We start from the raw sequence: 26,564 nt of genomic DNA on the forward strand, positions 1-26,564 counted from the left end.
GTTAATTGTTAAACAAACAGCGCACGCTCAGAGACGTGAAGTTAGACATACTGTAACAGTTATGTGTTTTTTAGGAAGCCAAAACCACACGCGGCAAGATTTATTGAGTTTGAACAGGCGCCCGTAAGATGATGAGAAGGACTCGCAGCTCAATCCTGAGATACCGGAGAGGCTCCGCAGGGGACGGACGTGAGAAAGAGTTCCCCGCGTCCACAAAGAGAAACCATCAGAGGCGCTCTTTGGTGTGTGGCTTTACAGATCAGGCGAGCGGTGACTGTGGCCTCAGAAAGAAGGGGAGAAAGGAAAAAAAAAAAAAGAGCCTTAATTAGCCTTCGCTCCCAGCAGACTGCCAACCCAAGAATAGGGGTTAGATTAACAACGAGAACCGAACACTTTTAATCAACTCTCAAAGTGTTTCCTCGCACCATCATCTACAACCACCTCCCCCCCCCAACATCAACAGTTCACAAACACATAATTAGATGGAGTGGAGGAAATGGATGTTTAGTAGGTGATGAGGTTTTATACATTTCAAAATACAAACGTGTGAAGTGACAATTCACAGTCCACAGATGCAGAGCAAACGGCAGGAAAATGAGCATTCATCAATGTAATCGAGGAAGCAAACGAGTCCGAGAATGAAACGGGACGGAGCTGCACTTCTACAAATACTGTATTGAGCAATGATTAATAAAGAACAACGTAAACATACTGTAAGGCACAATGACCCTGGGCCGTTCATATGACAATGATTCACGGCGAGGAGCGAACGCACACACAGTACTTTGGATTTTCTGTTTGTCCCTAATACAGTTTGGGACGTAGCAACAGTAACACTTGAAGCACCATCGGGCCGTGGGAAAGAGACCAACTCATTCATCTTCAGTTCATAATGACAATCCAACAGTTTTAAAGTTTATACCTGGAAACAGAAAGCTGGTTCAACAGGATCTTCAAATTAGGAGAAAATATGAAACGGAGCTCTTGTATGACATCGATCCAACCAGCCAGTTTTCTCTCGGGGCCATTTATAACTTTTTAAAAATGAGGGCCCGAGAACATCAGAAGAAGGTGCATGAGAGGCCGACGACAGTTTGTTTACACTCTCTGGCTATCATGTAAATAAAGGCGTCCACTTGTGAGCTGTTTCACATTTTGTTGCCGGTCGGATTTCTGTTCTCAGAGCTCCGTTTCTGCGTCTCCTGTTCGACCCATCCTGTTTCAATACCTTTTATTTTGAAAAAAATAAATAAAGCAACATGGTTTTTGACGTCAGCTCTGAGGCCGGACAGCGTGTAAATATTAAGACATCAAAGAACAGGTGCAAAGTGTGAGAGAAAGGTGTAAACAAGTAGAAAACGTGCAGGTAAGACTTAAAGGGTAACTCCGCCACGATTACACATTAAAGTTTTTTGTGGCGCCAGACAATACTACATTTAATTTTAGACATTTCCTCTAGTGATGTCACTCAGTGGCTAAGCTGCATTGTGGGTAACGTAGGCACCACGAGAACGGGTGAAAAAATGTGATATCTCTGGTTCTGCTTTCGATTTCAGTTATTTGTTTGTAACTTAAGAGTCCAACAGTGTTGTAGCAGTGCAATGCTGGACTAATGGACTGATTTCCAAAACCCTTTGCCTACATTACCCACAGTGCAACTTAGCTGCTAAGTGACATCACTGGAGGTAGATTACATGCAGCTTCCTCTGTAGCCACAAAAGCCTCAATACTACTTTTTAAACATATGCATTAGTACTCCCCGAGACCTGTTAACACAATTTAATGTGGAAAAATGGCGGCGTTACCCTTTAAAAAAAGTGCACAAACAGGTCTTTGGTCACAAGTGTTCTCTTAGTCATGGCGACTGGTCAGAGACGTACAGTAAGGTGTTCAGACAGTTGGTCAGAGGTCAGGCTGTAACAGTATGAACAGTAACACTGGTTAGAGGTCCAAGAGACTAGAACTGAAATATTAAACTTGGCGGCTCTGGAAGGATTTTGTTATGTTCAGATATCCAGAACAATATCTAAACAGTGTGACAGAAAGAATACAAATGTACATCCTGTGTTCCAATTTTCAAAACACTCGGCCAAATGTTTCCCATATCCTACATGTATGTATCTTTAATAACAACATTCCTGCTATCTATCCATCTGTGTATACAGTACTGCATGTAAAGGCCCTGCTGCCTGCATGAAGCATGAGGCCGAACTTTATCTGAGGAATCAGATATCATTTTCATGTAGCCAGTGGTTCCATAATTGGCTCTAGCTCTCCGTCTCCCCGTGGACATTCTCCATATGTACTTTGAGGTAGTCGTTCCTGGTGAACTTCTTATGGCACAGCTGGCACTCTGCCATGGGCCGGTTCGGGTTGTGCGTGAGCTTGTGCCTGCTGAGCATCTTCTTCAGGCTGAACGACAGGTCACACACCTAGAAAACACACAGAGAGATGAAACACAGCACTGTGTAGTTTTAGAGAAGAAATTCAGTGCTGCCCTAAGAGGAAAATAAGATCCCCAGAACACTTGTGTTGTCCTTCAGGGTCAGTTTGTTTATTCGGTTTACTCTGTCATGAAATCGAAGAAACTCACTTTCAGCTCCTGTCCCTTTAAGAATACCCAGTCTCCTCTGATTGGTCAGCTCACACACGCCTGAGCTCGCAACACTAACAACAACAAGAGCAGCTGTGCTAAATGAATTCTTACATGCTAAACTAGCCGCTGGGCGTTAAATATACAAATATGTGACTCTGTAACGTGGTGTGATGTCACAGAATTAAAGATGGGACTACTAATGAGGCATTTCAGGAGCAGTGTTTTCTGTGGGAGAGAGGAGCTCCTGTCAGTTCGGACTTTGACCTTTTTAACTTTCAAGATCTTTTACGTGCACACAAAGTACAATAGGTCTCCTTTAGGTTTTTGTTTTCCCCTCACTGTAGAGTTCAGTCGATACACAGACGCTGCAGGAGAATGATTTGTGAATCACACGCGGTGGACCTTGGCGACAGAAATCCTTTTTTTTCCCACCAGTAGCGAGAGGGAATGCATGCAACTTAACATCCATCATAAATGAGCCATTTTACACTGTACAAATGACTCCATCGTCCTCTATCAATCATGATAATCCGCCACTGGCTGGCGTTCAGCTGCAGTTTAACATACTGCTTCGAGAATCACAGCATGTGTCCTCCTCAATCCATCTGTGAAGAACTTCAGAGCGATGAATTACATTCAGAAAGTCTCGCAGACATCTTACATCTGTGGCTAAATGAGGAAAAAAAAAGCTGAGCGATATGATAAAATTCATTTTGGGTTAGGAGATTCCTGTCATTTTAATGACATATTCAGTCAAAGCATTTCTGTTTTCCAGCTATTGTGTGGTTGTATGTTCATAATCACACTGTCTATCATGAGTTCAACAGGCAGCTCGAACAGCCGTATTGATCATGTTCTAGCTTCACTATCCAAGTGGAATTAAATATCCTTCAAACAATCTACAAATCTGATCCAGTGTCAGTAGAATATTAGGAATTTTATAAAGTGAAGCGGTGACGGGAGTTGATGAGAGAGGGGCCTCCTCGTCTCATCGTAACCCAGATGTTACTGGATGCTTCTACAACATTTTTAATGCTGTTATGACAGACGCTGCTTACAGAGCCCCTCCAGCTTGTCTGGAAAATGTTCCTGGAACCGAGCGATCCTTTTGTCTGCCTCGAAAATCCACCCCGAAATAAAATCCACATGTTATTTCTATTATCCTTAATAGTTATGTATAGAATTATTTACATGAAAATCGCTCTTCCACAGCTGGGAAAAAGAATCCAGATGAATGTTGGATGTCGGTGGGAGACACTTTCTGGTGATGCTCCGCTGACGATGAATAGGATACCGAGTCTGCGGTTCTCTAACAGCTATAGCGTCTTCTCCGTGGTACATTTTCTGGGTTTAGAACTGAAGGCGATGCCGCGGATTGAGGTTTATTAGGGTGTTAAAGCTCAAAAGAGAATCTGAGAATCCAGAGTTGGGCGATGGATTAGAGAGGCAAGATTGATTTTGGATGTTGATCAAAGAATTAAGAGATATTTGGATCTTACTTACGATCTGAGAGTATTGTCCATGACTCTAGAACAAAGTCTGAGGCTGTGGACCCCCCTCAGACAAAATCAGCTGCACATCCATCATTTTAAACTTGTCTAGGTTTTTAAATTGTTCAAGAGTGTTCAGCACAGGGCGTCATGACAAGAAGTTAAAGAAAAAATATGTAACACTTCTGCATTAAAATGTCCAAAAATGACAAGACCTTTTTGTTGTATAGTTTGCCAAGTTGTGTACTTACATTATCTTAAATGTTCAAACTCAGAGGAATCTGTAATTTTATCTGAGGTAACGGAGCTTTTCATTTAGTCGTGAGTCACTGGAACTTAAAACATCAGATGATACAACAGAGAGTGAGGAAGGGAGTCGGTGAACTTGACTGAGCGTGATGTGTTTTTAAAAAAGGTCCTTGTTTGTGAACTTTTCTGCCTGCGTCACATAAAAAGATCTTCATCGACACTGGCGGCTGTTTGACAAAATTATATATTTCTAAGATTTCAAAGCTGATTCATGGACTTTGATTCATTATATAAAAATATCTGTATCATGTTTGTTTGATCAGATTGAGGCAGAAGTAGTTTGACAGGGCCAAACTACAGAAAGTAACTTCTGTTGTTTTTAGACCACAGACGTGCAGCTGTCCCCACACAAAGCATCTTTGTCTTCCAACAATATTTCACAAAAACATGATCTTAATTCTGTTTGGTGTCTTGTGTCCCTGAATCTTTGGGCTTCAGTTTTATCCAGCCACATTGAAAAGTTTTGAGAAAAAGATAAAACTGTATAAAATTTTGAATTGAAGAGATTCCAAAGTTACAGTCGTGGCTTTCTAAACAAATAGCTCTATATATTCTGTAGAGAGTAAATCATTATACGTTTCCAACTCTCTGAAATAAAACAGAGCATCCCAAAAAGTTTGCTCCTAACCCGGACAACATCCTCTGTAGCGTGTTCCCTCCCCAGTTCTCGGAGGATAATTATTATTCCTAACGTATTATAAGCAGAGGGTAATTTCTCCCTCTGATCCTCTCAATGTGTTTACGTGAGATCAGCCCACTCGGCCCCTCCAGAGAAGCAAGATCGCTATCTGCCTCTTACTGAGGCCCCCGCCCCCCCAACATCCCCCCGACTCTTCCCCACATCTGGCCTTGTTCCATCACACGCAGACAAACACATCAGGAGATGGCAGCGGTTGGTTCAGAAGGCAGCGCGGACACTCACGTCACATTGGAAAGGTTTCTCTCCTGTGTGGGTCCTCATGTGCTCGTCCAGTCCTCTTTTCTGGCTGAAGGCCTTGTTGCACTCGCTGCACTTATACGGCTTCTCCTGCAATGACACACACACACGCACTGTAATTAAAGAGGGCAGAACAATACATAAAAAAATACTTCCCCAGTTTGGACACATATGGCCAAAACCTGGAGAGGGATTCGTGTCCATTATGGTGTACACAAGTGTAATGACACACACATGGGCACACACACACACACACACACACAGAAAGACAAACAGACACAGCAGAGTGGAAAACACAAGAAGATGTGGAAATATCCCAGTAACACACACACACATTCACACACGTTCACACACTGATAGCCTCTCTCCTCTCACCCCTGTGCGTTCTCCCTGTGAGTTTATGAAGATATGAAATGAAAGATTGTACAGCCCCTGCAGTAGGGAGGAAATGACCGGCGTAGGGGCCATCGAAAACACATGGATCCCTCAAAAGAGAAAGGAAAACATGGCACAGAAAATCCCTTTGAACATGTATCAGTGCCCGGGCACTGTGGGGCTGTAGAATATCACTCCTCCGTCTCCACACCTCATCAGTTTACCAAAGAACATTTCCTCTGTGCCTTTCGGAGGCCTGTCTCAGTGTCAGTCAAAGCAGCTATCTCGCTGTGGGTGTGTTTTTACAAAAGAAAGCTCCAAGTGTGTGTGTGTGTGTGTGTGTGTGTGTGTGTGTACATCAGGGTGGATGGCCTTGAAGAGAGGGCGTGTCGTACAGTCTGAGGGGAAACAGCGGTAACACCTAAAAGGACTCTTGGAGAAGTGAGAAGGGTGGAGACAGCGGCAGCCCGTTCCCAGTGTCACTCTTTGGGAAGCTGTTTTTGACAAGTCGGCCTGATAGCAAAAAGGCTCTACCCATTTAAAGCTTAGTTGTCATGGGAACAGGGTGAATGCAGGAAGTAAGGGTCCTGGGAAAGGCGCTATCATGTGGGCGGGGCAAGGAGTGCCCACTGACACAGGATACAAAAGGAGGTAAAGATCAGGTTCACTGCATGTGTGCGTGTTTAAGTATGCAACTGTTTTCGTGCATGTGGCTCAATGAGAATGGAAATAAAGCAGTGTGTGTGTGTGTGTGCGTGTGTGTGTGAGTGTGTGTGTGTGTGAGTGTGTGTAATGCAAATTTCCACTTAAATCTTCGGCTCTGACAAGGATCACGTCTTTTTCCGTAAGGCATGAATGGTTCTTGTATGACAAAGGAAAAAAAAAAAATCTATGAGAGGTCAAGGCTCAGAGGTCAGGAAACACATGGATGGACTTAGGTAACGCGGTATACCCAGAATGCACCACTGTGACCCCGGTAACATCGAACATCTGTACCTGGTGACCTTCATTCTCCAGCAGCTGTTCACCCACTGACCTTCGACCTGATCTCTCCTCTGACCACTCTGGACTGCAGAGATGTAGTTCGGTTTATTTACTCCAAAAGAGCCTCTCGTCTCACGTGTCATGTTTAATATGGTGGTATTTGTAAAGTGGCGCGCTAACGGGAAGTCAGTGTGCGCTATTTGGCTTCAGGGTGCAGTTGGTAATCAACAAACAACTCACTGTCAACACGATACATGACATATAGTGTGAATCACACAAAGAGCTACAAACTGACTGCTAACGATGGCCGGGACCTTCTACTTGGAAATCTTAGCTAATGTCAGAACGTGGGGAAAAATCAGCGCCTTGTACTTCAATGGGAACGTTCCCACAATCCACTTGGGCTCATTATAGAACCAGAAAGCTATGGAGACTGCAAAAAATAAAAAAATTTTAAAAAATCACGACACCAGATCATCCAAGAATAAATACATGGAAACACTGGCGATGCAAAACCATCGCTGGAAAAATGGTGCATAAAACTAAAGGCTGGTTACGACTGCCACAGATCTGAGTCACCTGTCAGCTCGCCAGCAGAACGAGGCCACGGAGAGAAAACGGGTTGCATTTTAAATATTCCAGCAAATTAAGCGTGCACAGATTTGGTCCACTGGATCGTATCGGTATCGATTGCGACCTCATTAAGTGAGGTCACAAAGACACGACCCAGCCGCATTAAACACAGTTTTTTGTTTCTGTTCAGTTGCTTTGGTGAGTTAATGTGGATACATAAAATCACAGCCAACAGCAAAATACCTCCTTTCACAATTAAAATGCATTTTAATGTGAAATCACCAGTGTTGAGGGTAACATCTGCAGTTTGCCAGCATTAGCTAACACAGCTTACTCCATTTAGTTTTTGATAGACTGGATATAGAAACGTTCTGCATTTGTTTTTGTCAAGAGATTAACTTGAAAGATAGCAAAGTTCGTAGTGTTTCACGACTTTCTGCCCCATCTTAATTTTTCGCCCCTTCCCCTAAAATATCCGCCACTGGTTCACTCTACTAAAGATAAACTTATTGAAACTGACTTAACAAAGATCAGGTTGGTTTTTGGTTAGGGTTAGGGTATTTGTGTGCCACGCTTACAGCAGGTGATGTGATATGTTAAATCAGATACAGACACATGTAATTAAGTGCAGCCTTTTCTTTCACCTGAGGACACAGAGTGCAGCATCGGCTCTGATTACCATTTAAAGGTACACACTTGTCCTCCTGTGTGTGTTAGATGAGACTTTATGTTCTGAACTGGTGTTTGGACAAAAGCCACAATTCTGGACATTTTACAGACTAAACAATTAATCAGTAAAATGTGAAAATAACCTGCAGAATAATCGATAATGAAAACAGTCATCAGTTGCAGGCCTAGTGTCAGGAGAGGAAAAATTTAATCGGTAGATCAGAATCAGAGCGCATGTTAGTTCATCTTTTTGGGGTTTTTTTAAGTTACAGCACAACCACTTATATTCCACTTTAATTTCCTCGTGGAAGGAAAAGTTTAACCTTGATACCCTCTCTGGGTTTTTAACTGCCCTAATTAAAAAAATGAAACAGCCTTCCGTCATGCCAGAGAACACACCACGGAACCTTTCACATAAAAAGTGTGTTTGTAATCGCACAACACGCGGCCACATCCATTTACATCAGACATCAAAACAATATTATATAAAAAAAAACTCTTAATATCCAGGATGTCAGCAGTTCATATCGCCATCAAATGTGTTTCTTTTTAGCGTGCCGCTGATGTGGTCTGTGGTACAAACACACAAACATCCATCCCGCCTCGTCTGTACATTAACAGTGAGCTGCAGCTCTCTCTGCCAAATGACATTTGTTTCGCTCGACAGTGACTTCATCTGGCTCTGCTGTTTGTAACTGTTCAGCCCATATTTCAGAGCGCTGTGAGCGAAGGCAGATCCGGGAACATTAGGAACCAAACATCAGTCAGTTTAATCAGCCGCTCACTTCACCAGAAAATTATACCTGCCTGTTTCTACTGAGAGACGTCGACCTGGGCAGGATACCTCCATTATCAACACACTGTACCAGCAGAGCACCGTGCTCTGGACTGCATTACACCAGGACAAATCTTTGAAATTAACCGTGTTGACAGGCTACAACTGTCACAGTCGTAGCTGTATAAACTGATGATGGAGATCTATGATGAAACACATATTAAGTCTCATTTATCAAAAGTGGCACTAACACAGCAGCCAGATGCTCACAAAGAGCTCATGGAAAGAAACCTCAACGTGTCGAGACGTGACGCAAGGACATGAGCGCCGTCCCAACCCAGGAAATGACCTCATGACGCGGAGTGAGAAACCCACCTTTGACTCGTTTTACATTTACATGTTCAGACCATCAAAACAATGTTTCCCATGTCTGCGTCTCGAGCGGGCTGCAGTGCCAAGCGGCACCTTTTTGTGTCTGTGGGACATGACTGCATGATTTATGAAACAACCTGCAAATTACCTCACAATTAAATGAGTAGGGTGTGTCACGTATGCTAGACACCGAGGAGACGGGACTTTTCTCACCAGGCGAGATGTGTGAGAAGTTCTTTATGAGCACACGGCAGTTCAGACAAAGGTTAAACAGAGAACCTGAAGCTCAGCGCTCCAGATTGGATGATAAAGTCGTTGGGACAGGACACCTGACACTGAGCTAGCATCCCGGTCTCTCTTCCTGTTTTCCACTCACAGTCATTGTTTGGCCACAACATGGAAGCACTGGATTTGATGCACTACAGCTGATATTCTGTACATCTGAACCATCAAATTGTATCCAGTTGAGTTCAACTAATACATCCATGATTGAAGAGAGCAGCAGTTAGTAGCAGTGGAGAATATACAAATAGTTTATACACACAGAAGTTTGAAAAGCCCTGTCACTTACTCGTGTGTGGGTGCGGATGTGCATCTTCAGGCCGTCGTTCTTGCTGAACGCTTTGTCACAGTAGGGACACTGATACGGACGCTCACCTGGAGGACAGAGAAAGCAAGTGGGCATCAGACAACATCATTCACATGTGAAACTGACACTGGAACAAACAGGATAAAACCTCCAACTCTGCCAAAACAGGAAGACATGCACAGGACGTGACCAGTGTGAAGACAGACCTCCACTGTCAGGTAAGGAACAGAAGTCTAGGGCCGTATGAACAGTTCAAAGCTTCACTCATGAAGTTAACGTTCAAATTTCTGCACACATAGTGATTAATACTAATATTATTAGAATTAAACTATTTGTAGAGTTAATTCCAGTGTTGGCTGCAGAGGGTGGATTTCGACTTGTGTGATTCAAACATTTCCAGAACGTTCAAAAGTCAAACCAAAAAATATTAACTCATTGTCCTTTCTATTGTATGTGCTTTTATTTACTTCTGTGCAGTAATGCCCCTCTGTTGTGTTACCTGAGAGTGCGCGTGATTGGTTGCAGGTGTGTTTGGTTAATTGAGTGAATGACGTGTGGGTGTAGGTTGTCTGAGGGAGCTGATTGGTTCCTGCCTCGGAGCCAGGAGTTTAAAGACCGGCTCCTCCCACATCTCTCTGGTCTCCACTCTCATTCAGACTGCCAGCATGTCTGTTTGTGTGCTGGATCTGTTTTTGAATAAAACCTTTAAAAATACTTTGCTGGTGCTGGTGAATTGGGAGATAGGAAGAGGGGAGTCTCATTTTTATGTTACACTAGTGTTTCCCATGGGCCCTTTCTGAACAAGTAGTCTAAATGTAAACACATGTATGTATTGATGTACTAGGGCATGGAGACCCAACCTGACGACAGTTTAGGTTGCGTTCTAATTACTTTCACTTTATTCAAATTGAGGATTTTGTTTGACGATTTTAAGATTCTTTGTAGAGTGACGACATTGATGTAAAAAACAGAAAGAGGAGAAAGCTTTTCCAGCAAATTCAATAAGAAAAATTCACAAAAAAAAGAAACAGTCATCCAAAACTTCATTCCAAAATGTCAACAGAAGTCTCAAATGTACAAAAATGACATTCACTATAGTTCTAGACAAAACAAAAATGTGGTTGTTGACAGAGGATTCAGAGACTGACTGATGTACTGGTTGACCGATACAATCATCCGATACTGGCCTGTCACAGATGTTGTCCGATACGTGCTGACAAGGAAACTTGTATTCAACATTAAGTTGTAGAAAAAAGATGTGTAAAGTACTATAATTTAATTCCCAGTGAATTTTACTGTTTCAGTGCACAGGAGTCATTGTGGACAGTACAGTTCCTGTTAAACTGGATGTTTTACTCACTAATATCAATCAGGAACTAGTTCAGCTATCTGTCTTGCTGCCTGTCCCCTTCTGATCTGTTCCGTCACTAGATGTCTTCCACTCAGATCCCTTCACTCCTGATGCATGTTGACTTTCCACTGCAAAAGCTTATTTTGGCTATACTTCATGGCTCGCTATCTGAGCCACGACTGGCCAACAGTTTAGGAGCACATCAGAGGCAGTGTGGCTTATCCTGGTCGGATCAAAAGCAGTCCAGCCAAACTCGAGCAGATCCTATCTGGGCACACGGCGATGATGACAAAGAGAAAGTGACAGGCTGTCAGTCAAACAGTCCACTGACACATGGATCTGTTTACCGCTCCTGATCCACAGGCCAGATAGGAGCACCAGAGCTGATTACTTATCTATAGAAGGGATATGAGGTAACCTATAGAACTGCATTGAAATTAAAGTCTCCGTTAGGAAAATACAGTATAAAACTGATGAGAAGAGATTCTGGGCTCACTATTAATTTAATTCATAGATGTGCCCTTAATCTGGAAGCTAGTGAAAACGACATACCTCTCCTGTTCAGTAAACTGAAAATGGAGCAAGGAATCAATCTTAAACAGGTCTATATTTTCTTTTCTGGATTAATACATATGCCTGCGAGTGTACACAGCACATCTTAATGAAACCTGGCTATAAATAGACACCTACAGCGACACATCCTTCAGTACGATCTCATTTCTTATCAGCTTTGTAGTAATCTCTCTTTAGTGACTATGTGTTGGACAGGCAAGCAAGTAATTTTATTGATGGGGGAGATGGTTTGCCCCTTTAAGTAATAAGGTTAATTAGCTGTGTTTCCTTGGGATTCAAAATGCAAAGATGCTTATTATATCTGAAAATCCACCGAGGGAATATATCAGACGAGTAATATTATCCCACTGCTATAAACACGACTGTGCTGAAGGAACGTTTCTCTTCTGGTCCTTCCAGAAAGTGAAGACGGCTCAATGGAGGAGCGCAGGAAATAGTAAATGTTCATGTACAAAGGCAAATGTTCAACGGCCTTCAAGAGAGAAATGCTTTTAGAGGAAATGTATATTCATATGATTTCATTAGACTGTAATGCTGTTCTTTTCTGACTCAGTCTGAGTAGAAAGATTAAAGGATACATTCATCAAAAAAGAGCGTTCAGTCACAATCTGCTCACCCTCAGGCTGATGGAAAGTTTCTGGAGCGTCACAATAAAACAAAGGTGCAGCATTCTCCGAAACAACTGATGTAGGCGGGGTTTTAAAATGTGAAAAAAAAAAAAAAAAAAAAAAGGACCAATTGGAAAAAAAACAGAAAACAACTCCATTCAGCTCATCCAGCATAGTCAAAGTCTCTGGAAGCATCAACGATCCCAAACTGGTTTGAAAAGACATTATGTACCATCATTAAAGCTGAAGTCTTCACTATAGATGCTAAGATAAAATCATTTCCATACCCTGTTTGAAGTGGATGTATGAGTTCGACAGCACATTGAGGGTGTAAATATTGTCTTTATGAACCAGTTTGGTATCTCGGGTCCGCTGTACAATCAACAACCAAGTCCCCACCTACGTCAGACATGCAGGAAAACGCTGCTACTCTGTTTTGCTGTGAAGCTCCAGTTTTGTGGACTACGAAGATTCATCTGAATTCCCATCAGCACAGGAGAGAGTAGATGTGACTGAACTGTCATTCTGGGCTGAACTTGTCCTTCAGCTCATCTGCATCCGTTTGTGGGGTCCGACTGGCACTTTGTCTTTGCACATTTTTATTATTCCAACTGTCAACTGTCAGAAGACTACAATGGTTAAACTTAAATCATTCACATCCCACAAATCCTGCGTCTGTCACCAGAGAAGCTGCGACAGCTGTCATGAAGCAGATGTACGAGTCGGGCTCCGAACCAACCATAAACCCCCCCACAAGAGGGCTTCAGAGGAGCACAAGGAGGAGCGGTGCGACCCCCACTCATGAATTATGTGACCTCGCGTTGGCGTGGAGAGGGTTAATGTGACATATGTGATACTGAAACATGTGCGACAGGGCAGCTCGCCACTCTGTCCCAAACTCCCCTCTGGTTCAGTGTCGACCTGCAGGAGGGCTTTTGTTGACAAACAGGGAAAATCTGAATCCCAGATGTGTTTTGAGAAAGAGGAGAGCAGATCCTATGGCTTATGTAGCATGTGTGGTATCGGGTTAAGGCCCGGTGCTAGCCTTGGGGAGTCCTGGGGAAGGCATTAGTGCGCTAATAGCACTGGAGCACAGTGTGCCAGTGTACTTCTGCGGCTTGGATCACATCCCTCCCAGGAGCTGGCTATTGTCAGTTAATACACGGCACAGACAACCACACCCTGCGAACACGGAGGCAATAAGCCACCAATTCACCTACTTAACCTATACTCTCTACGGTTCTGGACATGTGGGCCGCATCTGGAAAAGGCGCGCAGAGAAAATGATGGTATTCGATATTTTAAAAGAGGTCGTTCTTAAATACGGTCACTTATAGATCACATAATTACATCCAACGGTTACAGCTTCTCCACATGTTGATCCCGCTCAGAGCGAAACAAGAGTAACTCAATCCCATAGCGAAACAGGAAATAAACAAACGCTACTTGGAAACATAAGTAGTAACATTCTTGAGACACTGCTCCGTGTTATCCGTGCGAGAGGCTCGGTGTCTGTTCCACTGAGTGTTACTGTAACTAGAAACCCTCCACTTATTCTCCGGATTGAGCCAGATTGTTTGGGGATTATGAGGGGTGGCTGCAGCACTGAGCCGGGGCTTTACGTGTGTGGAGATGGTAACTGATTTAGCATGTGCTGAAACAGTACACCATCTCTTTGACCCTGGGTGTCTCTCCCGGCCCCTGCTGTGGCCCTCACACTCCTTGTCTGCTAATCGATCCGTTTGGCACCCCTCGTGTGTTGTGTGCGTACGGCCGCGTGTCTGGTTAGCAGATGGTCGGCTTTGTCGTCTTGCCTGCCGCGCAGCCTTCGTGTTATGGAGAACGCTTTGTAGCTTCGGGGCTCCGGTCTGAAAGACATTAGCCCTGTCCGTCAGATATTAATTCCCGGCTTCCTCCGGTTCAGCCAGACAGTGGCCCTCCGCTGTCCCTCTCCCTGCCCCGTGTCACATGCCGACAGGGGCCACGGAGGTAATGTGATATCAGTGTGTTGGAGACGATAAGAGATCGCCTTTGATGAGCAGCTGGAACGCCCCGACAACTTTTACACTTGACCTTTCCATTATAACCGGGGTCTCCACAGATTTCTCCACTTCCTCAAACAATCCTCTTGAACTTGCCAATGTGAAGGTGCATCAGACGGACCCGACTCACCGCACACAGGTCTCCAAAACACAATCCTCAATCCAAATCAAGCATCTGCGCGGCAACCAGTAAGCCGTGACAGCGAGGCTCTGTTCATCAGAGCGACAGACAATAATTCAGCACAGGGTGATTTGACTTTACAAGATTGTAACCATGGCCACAGTCAAGACAAACAAAATCATCTGTACGTAAATAGGTCCAGTGATTCCAGAGTTCTGCCAGATGTCCGTCTGAGGCCAGTTGCTCTGTCGTGAGATCACTTAATGCTGCAATGTGCAGCTCTTTAAAACATCAAAATATAACTGTGTATAATTACCATAACAAATGGCCGACACAATTAGTAACCTCTGTCCGGTGCTGGTGTTGCATCCAGTTAGTGCATCAACAAAAACAAGTTCTTCTCGCTCTTTTACTTCACAAGATAACATTTGATTGTGAAACACACGTTAGAGCTATTCAGCATAAAACACTTAAATTAAGATCAAAATTTAGATGGCAAAGATTTGACAATGTGTTCACGCGTTACACAACTGTAACACAAGCTCATAGTTGAGTGAGGCGGCTCTACTTTACTTGTCATCCGTAGTCCAACAGTGAGAGCGACCACTCCTCACTCTGAGTCTCTGAGGAAAACCAGACACTGGGTTTTGGCCTGTATGTATGTATGTATAGAGCCTGATAATAACAGAATATAGGGCTTGACAATAATGAATACCCAGTGGTCTGGACGAGTGAGAACTTGCGCTTGTAGATTCGTCACAGTTATCTCAGTCTGGAGACTATAAACTCAAAAAGACGTGAGCATTTAAACAGCGTGAGTAGAACAAAAAGACACTGTTTCATATCTCCCCAGTGTTTTGTGGGATTTTTTTTTTTTTTTTTTTTTACTTGGTGGGCATTCAGACCACTCAAACCAAAACAACACATGGGGGCTGCGCTGATGAGACATGAATCAATGTTGATCCAGGAATCCCAGTTTAACTGGCAGATCCAGGAGTTTCAAATCAGATGCCAAAATGCTGCACAGAGGCAAATACAGTGCTCTCATTAAAAAGTAAGCTATCTGGAATGTGAGCTTGTGCATGTTTGATGCCGCCACTCAGGCTGAACAAAGCCTAAAAGTGAGGATATCTATCACTACCTGTTTGCACTGCCATAGAGATCTTCCTAATCAATTGCTCAGTGGCCCTTTAATGCCACTATGACGACATTGTTCATAGTTATGGCATCTATAAATGGTTCTGTTGGCAACTGTTGTGAGTTTGGACCTCTCGATTCGATTTGAAATTACAGTATGATTAGAAAATGATTTCTGATGCATGTTGATGCATTAGATTAAAAAACAGGCCTCCAGACTAATGTTTCACTGTAGTTGTACTGGTGAACCTAACTTTTTCATTCAAGTCCACCAGCTCATAATTTAGCTGCAACAAGCAATGCAACAAGAGGCTGCAGTAATCTCAGTTGTTGAAATAAACCTCTGGAGCAGCACTGCGACCAGTCAAAGTGTTTAGTCGTACTCGACAGATTTTTGGGTACAACTGCAACCAAAACCATTCGGCCCCTGGAGCCCTGTTTCCAGACACATTTGATTCTTTTCAAACTCTGTGACTACTTGCTACTTTAAAACAGCATATTTATGATGAATGATCCAAAATGAAACTAATCCGATGAATTTCCTTCTCTTCATCTCTGTTCATGCTCAGTCATCCTCACCAAAACTCAAGAAGGAGCCTCGCTTAGACCGTAAACACAACGCTCGTTTACGTCCCTTATGTTTCACCATCCGATAGTTACAAAGCTGTTACAGGTGACTGTAATGTCGAGAACTGGGTTTTTAAATGTCACACTATTGGATTTTCTGCATGGAGGAACGATCTTTCAAGAGAGAATCGAGATGCATCTGAAAACTGGCGTGGTCTGTGCGCTCCTCTCAAACCATTCAGCTGAATCCCTGGTTTTAATCTAGTCCATCTCAGACAGCTGTGTGGAGTTGTCACTTTGTAGCAGTGGCTGCTTTTTGTTTTCCTTCTGTCTCGTGTTATTATTTGTTTAAATTTACAGCAGAAAAGGCTTTTATTTGTGAGGAGGAACGATCATGGGCTGAGCGTGTGCAAACACACTTTTAGCCTGACTGGGTGCGAGATAAAAAGACCAAATATTGAAGCTTGATTCATAATCCAACACAAACACTAAATCAGCATTTTTAAGGGGTTAAAACCGCCGCAGCAATTAGTGGATACACAGCTCATGGGCTTACACTGATCCCTGTGCCCAACATGACACGTCCTATGAAGTCAGTATGACAGCGAGGCGCTGTGTTCTGTCAACGTTTCCCCTGGCACGAATCATTTTCATGACCCCACTCTGGTTATTTACCACATCATGGCGCGCATGGTGGGAAAATGTACTCTCACTGAGCTGTGATGTGGAGAAGGACACATTTGCACCAGAACGGGGCCAAAGAGAATAATTTCGAAAATGATAGAAACATCCATCATGACTACCGAGTTCCACGACGTCTTCGACATCCCCGTCCAAGTTTTTTGACAGCTCACATTTTTATTGGTCGCCTGTGATCTCATAAAAGTCTGCTCTCGGAGAAGACGCCTGCCTCTGTGGTGCTACAACTAATTCCTTTGAGCTCGACACGATGTTTTAACCAAATCAAACTGAAACAGAATCCAAGCCAAATATACAGTACATGTCCCGCCAGCTACTTAACACTCTCTCTTCGAATTTCTCTTTTATCTGCTTCTCACTTTAGCCCCTCTCTCCCATAATGCTCCCCAGTGTTTGCTGGTAAGGTGATAGGGGAAGGAAATCTCCAAGGAATCCTTACAAAGTCCTCTGTGTTTAGCAGGTAAATAATCAATGGTGACTTGTTCCTGTGAAGCAGGAAGACAAACAAGATGAGGCTTTCCTGTCTGCCATCCAGAGAAACCGTCGATTTAAAGGTCTTTAGCCCCAGCAGGAGTTCTTCTTTAAGACACTACTGACAGAAAAACTAGCCGCCTTTAAAGTTTTACCTACATTAACGGTGCCGTTTTTATGATTTACACATTCCTCATTCATCACACATCATCCACAGATGGCTTACATGAGCCGTGTGTGCGTGTGTGTGTGTGTGTGTGCGTGCGTGTGTGCGCCCACGAAATTACTCCTCGACGTCTGAGAACAAGATGAGTCTTGTCGGGATTGTCGCTCGGGGAACGACTCTCACTTCTCACCACAGCTTATTTTTTTCCCCCCTCACACAAAAACACAACAAACAAAAAAAAAAACAAAAAAAAAAACCACCCAGTCTATAGAATGAGGAGACAGATTTACAGCCAGTCAGGGTCAAGGGTCATCCGGCTGGATGCTTTCTTGGAGTGGTCTTTTCTTTCTCCCCTCCTTTCTTTCTTTGAGGTGTCCCCTCGGCTCCCACCCCTCCCCCAGCATTCCTCTCTTTTGTTTATTCTATATAAATACAATCAGTCCAGGCCGCCGCGCACACACACATATACATTCTCTTTCTCTCTGTTGGTTTGTCCTTCACACATACACATGTACGAAAACACACACATACACAGCTCGCGCACACACGGACACAAAGGGAGCTGTTGACAGAGTGTGGTAGGCTTGTCAAACGACCGCCGTCCTGCCACCATTGAGACACACACATTTTAACACACTACAGTCTTGTCAAAAATGTGCGTAAATTGTTTGAAAAGTTAGAAGCATGATGCAGAAAACATTTTGAATGAGTGTGTGGTAGGGATCCGACAGCAAAGAAAACCTGGAGAGTACGCAGACTGAAGCTTGATTTACACCAATTACAATAAAGGGGCACTGTGTAGTTTTGGAGATGAAATTACCCCAAAATGTATATTTATATAATCTTGAGGTAATAATACAAACGCAACAAAATATTTACATCTTCCAAAAATAAATGAAATAAAAACTTTTCTCAGAGGAAAACAAGGTCCCGGAGCACTGTTTGAAGCTAGAAAAGGTGGCAGGGTCCGCCACATATAAACCTGTGTTGTCCTTTAAGGTCAGGTTGTTTGTTCAGTTCATTCAGAATTTGTTCATTTAGTTTGTTTAGGAATGAAAAAGTCTGTTGATGAAGATCTTTCTCTCCTGATTAAAATCTCTTCCTCTAAACTACATAGTGCACCTGTAAGTTATCTATTTGCTTAATAAAGGTGCAATATATAAGCATTTTGATTCAAAAATTATCTTAAAATTATTCTATTTAATTTATCATAATACTACTTTTACCCCGAAGCAATCATCAGATAGAAAAGCTCAGGCAGTTCTCTGGGTTTCACAAGCACTCTTAGCTTTTTAAGTCTATTCAGTAAACACACAAGTAAATATTCTTATTATATAACTGAAAAATACAACTGAACACCTTCTGTATTCAAGTTTCTTTATTTCACCAAACTAAATCCTGCTTAATTGCCTTGCTGACTCATCATTAAGAGCCCTTCAATCCCGACAGAAACAAGGCCATTTCTCATATTTTGCACCTTTTTAATGATGGTGATGACGACACGGCTCTACCTGGATTCAAGAAGATCAGAAGCAAGATACATTTGTAACTTGAATGTAACTGCCATTTTTGTGAAATCTACTGATCTCAGGAGGCTTTCAGCAGGCCGGTCTGAGGCGCTAAGGCAAGAGGACAATAAGAGGACAACATGAGCGAGACGAGGAGATGAAGTTCAGTCGGAGACAGTCATGCGTGGGCAGAGAGACAGAGAAACGGGGAGAGCGAGTGAAGGAGTTTGGAGGCCAAGAAGTGTGTGTGTGGCCGTGCCAGGTCTCTGCACCAGTCTGTTGGTAAGGAGACACACAGGAATGTGTAGCTTTCCAGTTTAAGGCAGTTTAATGAACATCCACCGCTCTATTTCTGTGGCAGTGCAAAGTCCGGAGCGAGCAGAGCTCCATCATGTTGGAATTCTCTCTTATTAAAATATGCTGGTGTTTGGTGCGCTGCTTCCAAACCTCTAATCACCACACACATTTTTTTATTTCAAATACAAAAAGGGTGGTTGTTGATCCCACTGACAGCTCGCTCCCTCCAGTCCTACCGGCAGCCAATCAGAGCTTTTTCATGTAAGATTAAAAATGGGGACTTCATCTTTATGTATCATTAAAGTCACCTGACAACAAGGTGACTCACATCGATAACGACTCTTCAATCTGCACATTTCTGCTTCTGGTGCAACATCACACAGCTGATAATTTGTTGATGCTTTTAAATAAATAAAAAAATCCACGGTCAGAAGAATGCCAGTTTAAACTCAAAGATTCTCTATTTTCATCTTTTACTGTAAGTTTGAGTCGTTAATGGCGGCTGATGGAACAGAGCGTTGCGGCGTGGAGCGCCACTGACCTGTGTGGCTGCGGATGTGGACCCTCAGCGTGCCGTTGCTGGCGAACTTCTGTCCGCAGTACGGGCAGATCTTCTCTTTCTCCCCCGTGTGTGTCTGGCAGAGACATGACAAAACAGACATGTGGTTGATGTTATGAAAAACATTTGTAGCATTCATCCTCACATCCTTCCTACATTACAAAGTGAAATGTGACCAATGGTGAAAGCTGGACTTCATTTATACTTAAACTTAAGTTAATAGTTACTTCGCTGTTAACAAATAAGCAATGCTTCAGAAATGATTTATTACAGAGCAAATCAGTTGTAGCGTTCCATTAAACAGTCACTAAATGAATGGTTTGTAAAGCAGCTTATTGTTGATAACAGTGAAATAATTAACTAAGGTTTACTTGAAATCCTTCACAGTTTGAACAATGTGTTTTCTTCTTGTTCCTACAGTTGTTGTTTTGAGTTTCACTATGTCGAAAGCTTTTGCACATTCATTGCTCAAAGTGTTGAACACCTGATTTTAAGAGGCCGGCTTACAAGCATGCTTTGTGACATCACAAATAGTCTGAAAGCCAGTCCTGGGCCAATATTCTGCTAAACACAAGTATGATGTGGAAACTCCATCTGATGTGCCTTCAGTGCACAAACACCGAGAACGGACTTTAAAGTGAAGTAAGAGGCTTCTTGTTTCCACCAGTTACATTTAAACCCCAATCAGACACAAGTTATTATTCAAAGTAGAGTTAAAAAGAAAAAGGTCTTTTATTAATGACGGCTGTCTCATAATCTAACAATAAACATGGTTATGATGCATTATTAACACTTTGTGTTATTAATTATAATAAGCGTCTCAGAAGGAGCTATAAAGCTTTTTAGTTATACAAGTATAGTAAGACCATCACATATAGTGTTACCTAATGTATTTTCCTCCTATAGTGCACCAATAATAAGCAGTGGACTCAGAATGGAGATGCACATGTTCACTTGACAGTGGATCCACTGAGCTGCCCTGAAGGCTGGATCAAAGAACACAGACGATGCAGATTTGCCAGGGTCCAAAGCCCGGGGGACTAAAGGCCAGGGTGCACGTATGCATTCATCTCCTTCTCCTCCCTCCTCTTCCTCTCCCTTCACCTCCCAGCAGTCCACAGTGTTGAGCTCTGCGGGCTCATAAGGGCTGCACATGCCGACGGGGGGAAGAGGAGCATGTGGAAAGAGCGCACCACCTCCTCTACCTTCCCCTCTCCGCCCCTCCTCCCTCCTCTCCTTCACTCTCTCCTTGTTGAAAAGTATCACTCTGAGTTCCTGCTCCCGGCCTGCTGTAAATTCCCCGAGAATAATCGTGAGTATGAAAGGCTCAAACTCGGAACGACAGTTTCAACAGCAGTACAACAATACAGGAACACCTCCTCTCTGGGCCCCCATCCTTTCCTCCATCACCCCACTGTGTCCCTCTGACACCTCGGGTGTTTCGTTACAAAGGCTCCATCAACACACACACACACACACACACACACACACACACACACACACACACACACACACACACACACACACACACAAGCACATTACAAAACACATGCACACGCTCACACGCACACAACTGTGCACAAACAAATCCACATATATGAACACATGTGTCCCAGATGGACACATACTGCATTATTTAGATTGTTGTTTGTACAGCAGAGAAAACATCGCTTGCTTTCTACCTTCGACAGCTACAGGCAAGCGTGAGCCATTTCTCTCGGGAACGTTTCAAATTATAAGTGTGGGATTTATTGGTAGGTAATCATCCGACAATTTCACATATAAATGATCAGCATGTCTGTGTAACCGCTCTAAAGCAACCCTGTAATTTTCATTCAGGAGTGAATTCTTCCCTGAAAAGCACCGTCGGAGGTGAGACTTGATCTTGTACAATGCGCAAAACATACAATACATGCACATACATGCTGACACACACGCCCTATCATGTAACACAAATCCAGGCTCGCCGAGGAGAGAGGCATCGACTGTAACACAATAATACAAGCCTGCTCTGCCAGATATGGACAGCATTACTGTTCATTTACATACGCAACTGCTGCGACAGCACATATGACTGAAGCTCAGCGAAACAAAGACAGACACGAACATGTGCCGTGCATCCATTCTGACGAAGAAGAAAGAAAGCTGATTCTTTCCAGCAGCGAGTCATTCAGTGTCATCTTCAACCTATTGGGCTGCTGCGGTGACACAATGTTGCAGCTAACAAGTGACAAGTGACGACACCAGTAATACCCAGTACACCAGTTTTATTTACAAGAAAAGCTGCTCACTATCTAATTAAACGCTGTGTTAATTTAATGCTAATGCAACATTTCCTACAGCTGCAGCTTCACACTAAGGCAACGCAAGTTGACTTTTATTTAGAAGTAGGTTTGTCACAGGAAATGCAGTGTGTTCATTGAGTTTAGCACCACTATTGTTCATCAGAAATGCATCTACTGAAGATAGAAACTTCATCGTCTGCATTTGTTGATAGCAGATCAGTTTTAAAGATGTCAAGGAGCAGTTTTATTCAGGGACAAGAAGGAGCTGTTTAGATGAATAGTTGTAGGCGACAGGCTGCACACCTCCAACTTCTCAGTAAGGTACCCAACTCCTGCTATCTCATTAGCGTTATCAGCTTCCTTATTAAATCCGAAATATTGCCAAATACATTGCTCCACCAACGTCTTCAGTCAACTCTCATAACTCTAGTTAGTGATGAGTAACAACTGACTCCTGCTTCTCTGCGCTGCAGTAGTTGTAAACTGTGCCATCCATTGTCCAACAAAATATTAATTTAAAAAAAGCAAAATAACTTCTAAGGTAATCAGTGTGTGCCCAACCATCATGTTACACTGCGAGCACTGACTACTGTGGCTAGCTTTCTTCAACTCTTAAAAAAACCTGCTTAAAAGTGATTTAATTGCTTTTTACCACGTAACATGCTGAATGGTTCTTTTTACTAAAACTATTGCTTCCTCCTCAGAAATGGATATTTCATTGAGCGTATCTTATAGCAATAAATGTCATTTTATGTGACATATTCACCTGTTAAAAAGAGTCAAGCAATTCAGGCTCAGTAGCTACATCTACAAGTGGAACTGCAACTCTAGACCTGAAATGCTTAGTTCTTAGATTCATCTGCAACTATTTTGTTAGCTTTCTTTAACCGTTTTTATCGTTTCTTTCTTTTGTTCTGCTTGTGTAATCTGTAAAGCACTTTGGGTTGTATTTGCGTATGAAATGTGCAATATAAATCCTTTTGCTTGCTTTGCCATTGAACTGAAAGACTTAATGATAAACTGACTGATCAAAAAGTAAACATCAGATTGATCTATAATCAAAAGCAATTGTTAGTAAGCATCAACATTTTGTTAGAATAATGGAAACCTGTGTCGCATTTTTGGCTTTCTTGATGTTCAAAAAGTTTCTTATCTTGCTCAATTTACTTCTGATTCTCATCATCTGTGTAGAATCAGACACGGTGCACAGAGCCACAGACAGACTTTGATACTAACAAAACATGGCTGTAAGAACTATTTGTGATTATTTTAGGGGCCAGATTATCAAGGTGTACATAAAAAAAAAAAAAAAAGGACCTCAACAATAGCGTGGCCAGAAGCAGGGTTACTCTGCGCATGTAAACACAGCCAGCAAGTTGTCGTCTCCTCGGCAACCTGGCTTTGATCAAGGCCAGATCGCTGCCTGCAGACCCTGAAAAGCAGCGAGACAGTTCAACATGCCAGTGTTCAGCCCTACTGTTGAGACAACCTCTGAGACATTTTCTTTTGCCGCGTGCCAAGAATCTGTTTGGGTTCAATCTTGATCCATAACCACACCGGACGTTGTCAGATTTAGGGCTCATAATCTGCAGCGAGATCTGTTTGGGGCTTTGAAACCCTGCGGAGCTAATGGACTAACTGCCATTTCTAATCAACATAGGAATTGATTTGCAAGCCTTCATGGGCAGCAACGGTCAACACGGATGTCTCCGCCAGGTTTGACAGTCTAAGATATTAGTGGAGTGGGCTGCGTAACATTCATGAGACGAGGAGAGGGACTGGATTTGAAACAATGGAAACATTTCGGTGAAGTAGACGGAGTCGGCTTTCATTTCTTCCCTTTCAAATTTAGTGTGAGGGCAGAAGACTGATGATGGAAAATCTGATTTAAAAACTGCTTATTTTTCCACTAATTTTACCTATAACTCAAAATATAGATGATTTCATGAGTTATGTTCAAATAAATACAACAAAAATGCAGCTTGAACTCAATCTGGGGACAAAGTGACAGCTCCTGCAGACAGGTTCGTCTGGTTCAAGCTCTTTTCATTCACCTTCTTGTGGCTCTTGAGGACGGACGGAGTGACAAAGGCCTTCTCGCACAGGTCACACTTGTACTTCTTATGGCCGTCGTGCACCACCTGGATGTGGACGTTGAGCGTGTCCTTTCTCTTGAAGGTGCTGTCACACTGGTCGCACTTGAATGTCCTCTCACCTGCAGCAAGGACAGAGGAACATTGGTGAGAGCCATTTCCAGTCACCTATTGTTGTGCCTGTAAACACACAGTCTTTACGCACAGCAAGAGGGGAACCAATTTCACCGGCGCGATTGTGTGGGCAGAAAAATAAAAAGAGCAGCGTTTCACTGCATCAGGCAAGTCCAAACAATGGTCTTTAGAAAGGTCTGGTTCTGTTTTTTTTCTGAACAGAAGTAGCTTTTATTGTGCATCTGTAACTGTCATCTCAGGGGAAACAGTAAATCAAACTACTCTGCCATATGTTTCATCTGAACGTCAAATGGTTCTGTGAGAAAAAAAAAAAAAAACATGCCTTATTTTAATAATCACTCCACTCCAGACAGACAGTACTCAGACACAATCTCAGCTGTTCACCGAGTGCAGCCTGATGTTTTCCTTCACGCCTCTGCTCTCTGCCTTCATACAACAGCCTCTATTGTTGAAGAGTAGTTGTTTCCATTATATGGAGATCATTCAATTTCCACAGAGCAGTTTGGAGAGAGAGTGTGAGTGTGTGTCTGTGCTTATGTTTGGCGAGCAAACACTTACAAGCTTGTGCTCATTCTCCGACTACCAAGGCCGATGATGGTCAGCTCAATGAAACGGAACACCAGTGGAAGCCGAGGTCCATTGTGTTTTTAATCAAATCCAACCGTTGACTGGATGATAATTAATGTCAACGACGCCCTCGCATAAAGATTTCATTACTACTTGGAGCACGGCTTCAGTCTGGTATGAATCCATGCGTGAATGACACAGACATGGACAGATAGTGGTTAATTGATATTTTCTATTTACTACGAAGACACATATGACCAGAGAAAATGGAGAACTTAGAGGAGCTGCTGGTCATTTACCAAAGTATTGGTTCGCCGCAAGGTGAAACCCACAATTCCACGTCACCTCAGCTCCGTGTGACCATCCAAGGTTAACAGATGTTCTAAAAGAAAACCTTTTATGCTTTTTCTTTCCTTTCCTTCAGTGTTTCATAACTTCTTGTGCATGTAATAAGTCTAAAAAGATGAAAAGGTCAAAGTCTGCACCAAAGTACGCTCCTCAAAAACCCCACCCCGAGTGCAACACCCCTTAATTCTCTGACTTTGTGACATCACCATGTCACACAAGTTCATAATTTACGTGAAGCGGCTAGTTTGGCACATAAGAATTGATTTAGCACAACTGCTTTGTTGTTCTTAGCGGTGCTGGTTCAGGCATGTGTGAGCTGACCAATCAAAGCAGACTGAGTATTCATGGGGCTAAACCAGAGCATTTCAGACAGATGACAGAACAGATGTGTTTTTTGGACATTAATGCACGTAAACCTGTTCTAATAGTAACCCAAACTAAAATAATGAACCTAAAAATGAGCACAAAATGTCTCTTTTAATTTAACGCATTGGGAAAAGAAATTTTGTATGGACATAAGAATCATAAATCCTTAAATTTGATGTATTTGGAATATAAAAATGTTCCAGAAGTCAACTTGAATAAAGATAAAAACCTCATATAAACATAATCCAAAATTTGTCTTGGCTTGCAAATTCACTGACAGGCATTATATTGTTTTTTTTATGTTCAGCAGCTGTTCTCTCACTCTGACAGCTGCCTGAGGGTCTATATGTAAGTCTGAATCTCTTTCCAGGATCATCCTCAGTTACAACAAGTGACAGTGTAACATCATCCGCTGCATGATGGCAGCTGTCTTCATATTTTTGCTGCTAATGGTTTCAGGTCCTTTAATTCAATTAGTGACAGTGTTGTGTTGTGTCTTGTTTTCTTCTGCTTATTTGTGACAACAGGACATGAAGCGCTGCAGTGTGAAAGTTTTTTCTTTACTCAAGAGCAGAACAGGTAGACTTATAATCCACTATGCTAATAATCCTGCACCTTATCAAAACCAGGTGGCGTTCATCATATTGAAATAAACAATTTACAACTTGTCCGATTAAGAGAGTTTAGTGAACCTGGAACACTTGTGCACCGAAGAAAAAGCACAAGAGACTCAGGATAAGAGCCTGAAAATGTTCCTGCATCAGGCATATTGAGCTTGAAAAAAAAAACTGATTTCACCTGAAAACGCTTCGACAGCTGTGCTTCATTTTCTCCCTGTGAGACAATCGCTGCAAAGCTGACGTGGTGCCCCGAACGTTAACTCACAATGACAGACACGTTTATTCACTGGCACGTCTATTCTCTCACCTGCAGTGAAATCACACACTGGATCCGCCCGCCCCACATACTGTCTAGAACTTGATACATAATACGAGCCCTGGT

At 42.8% G+C, this 26,564-nt stretch overlaps 1 protein-coding gene across 3 annotated transcripts in view; it reads right to left on the bottom strand.

Moving 5' to 3' along the window:
- Positions 1 to 483: 483 nt before the first annotated feature.
- The window catches only part of prdm5 (PR domain containing 5), a 37,377-nt gene continuing 11,296 nt past the window's right edge, over positions 484 to 26,564 (bottom strand). For 2 of the 3 annotated variants that reach the window (XM_037115910.1, XM_037115909.1), the window contains exons 12-16: positions 24,108 to 24,268; positions 19,751 to 19,844; positions 9,652 to 9,737; positions 5,318 to 5,422; positions 484 to 2,432 (exon numbers count right to left, since the gene is read on the bottom strand). In XM_037115910.1, coding sequence (XP_036971805.1) covers positions 2,268 to 2,432; positions 5,318 to 5,422; positions 9,652 to 9,737; positions 19,751 to 19,844; positions 24,108 to 24,268 — 611 coding nt within the window. In that variant the 3' untranslated portion in view covers positions 484 to 2,267. Of the gene's footprint in view, positions 2,433 to 5,317; positions 5,423 to 9,651; positions 9,738 to 18,778; positions 19,189 to 19,750; positions 19,845 to 24,107; positions 24,269 to 26,564 lie in introns of those variants that run through there. The other variant, XM_037115911.1, reaches the window with a different exon arrangement.

This window comes from Acanthopagrus latus, chromosome 11 (genome assembly GCF_904848185.1).
Source record: "Acanthopagrus latus isolate v.2019 chromosome 11, fAcaLat1.1, whole genome shotgun sequence".
In the NCBI taxonomy this organism is placed as follows: Eukaryota; Metazoa; Chordata; class Actinopteri; order Spariformes; family Sparidae; genus Acanthopagrus; species Acanthopagrus latus.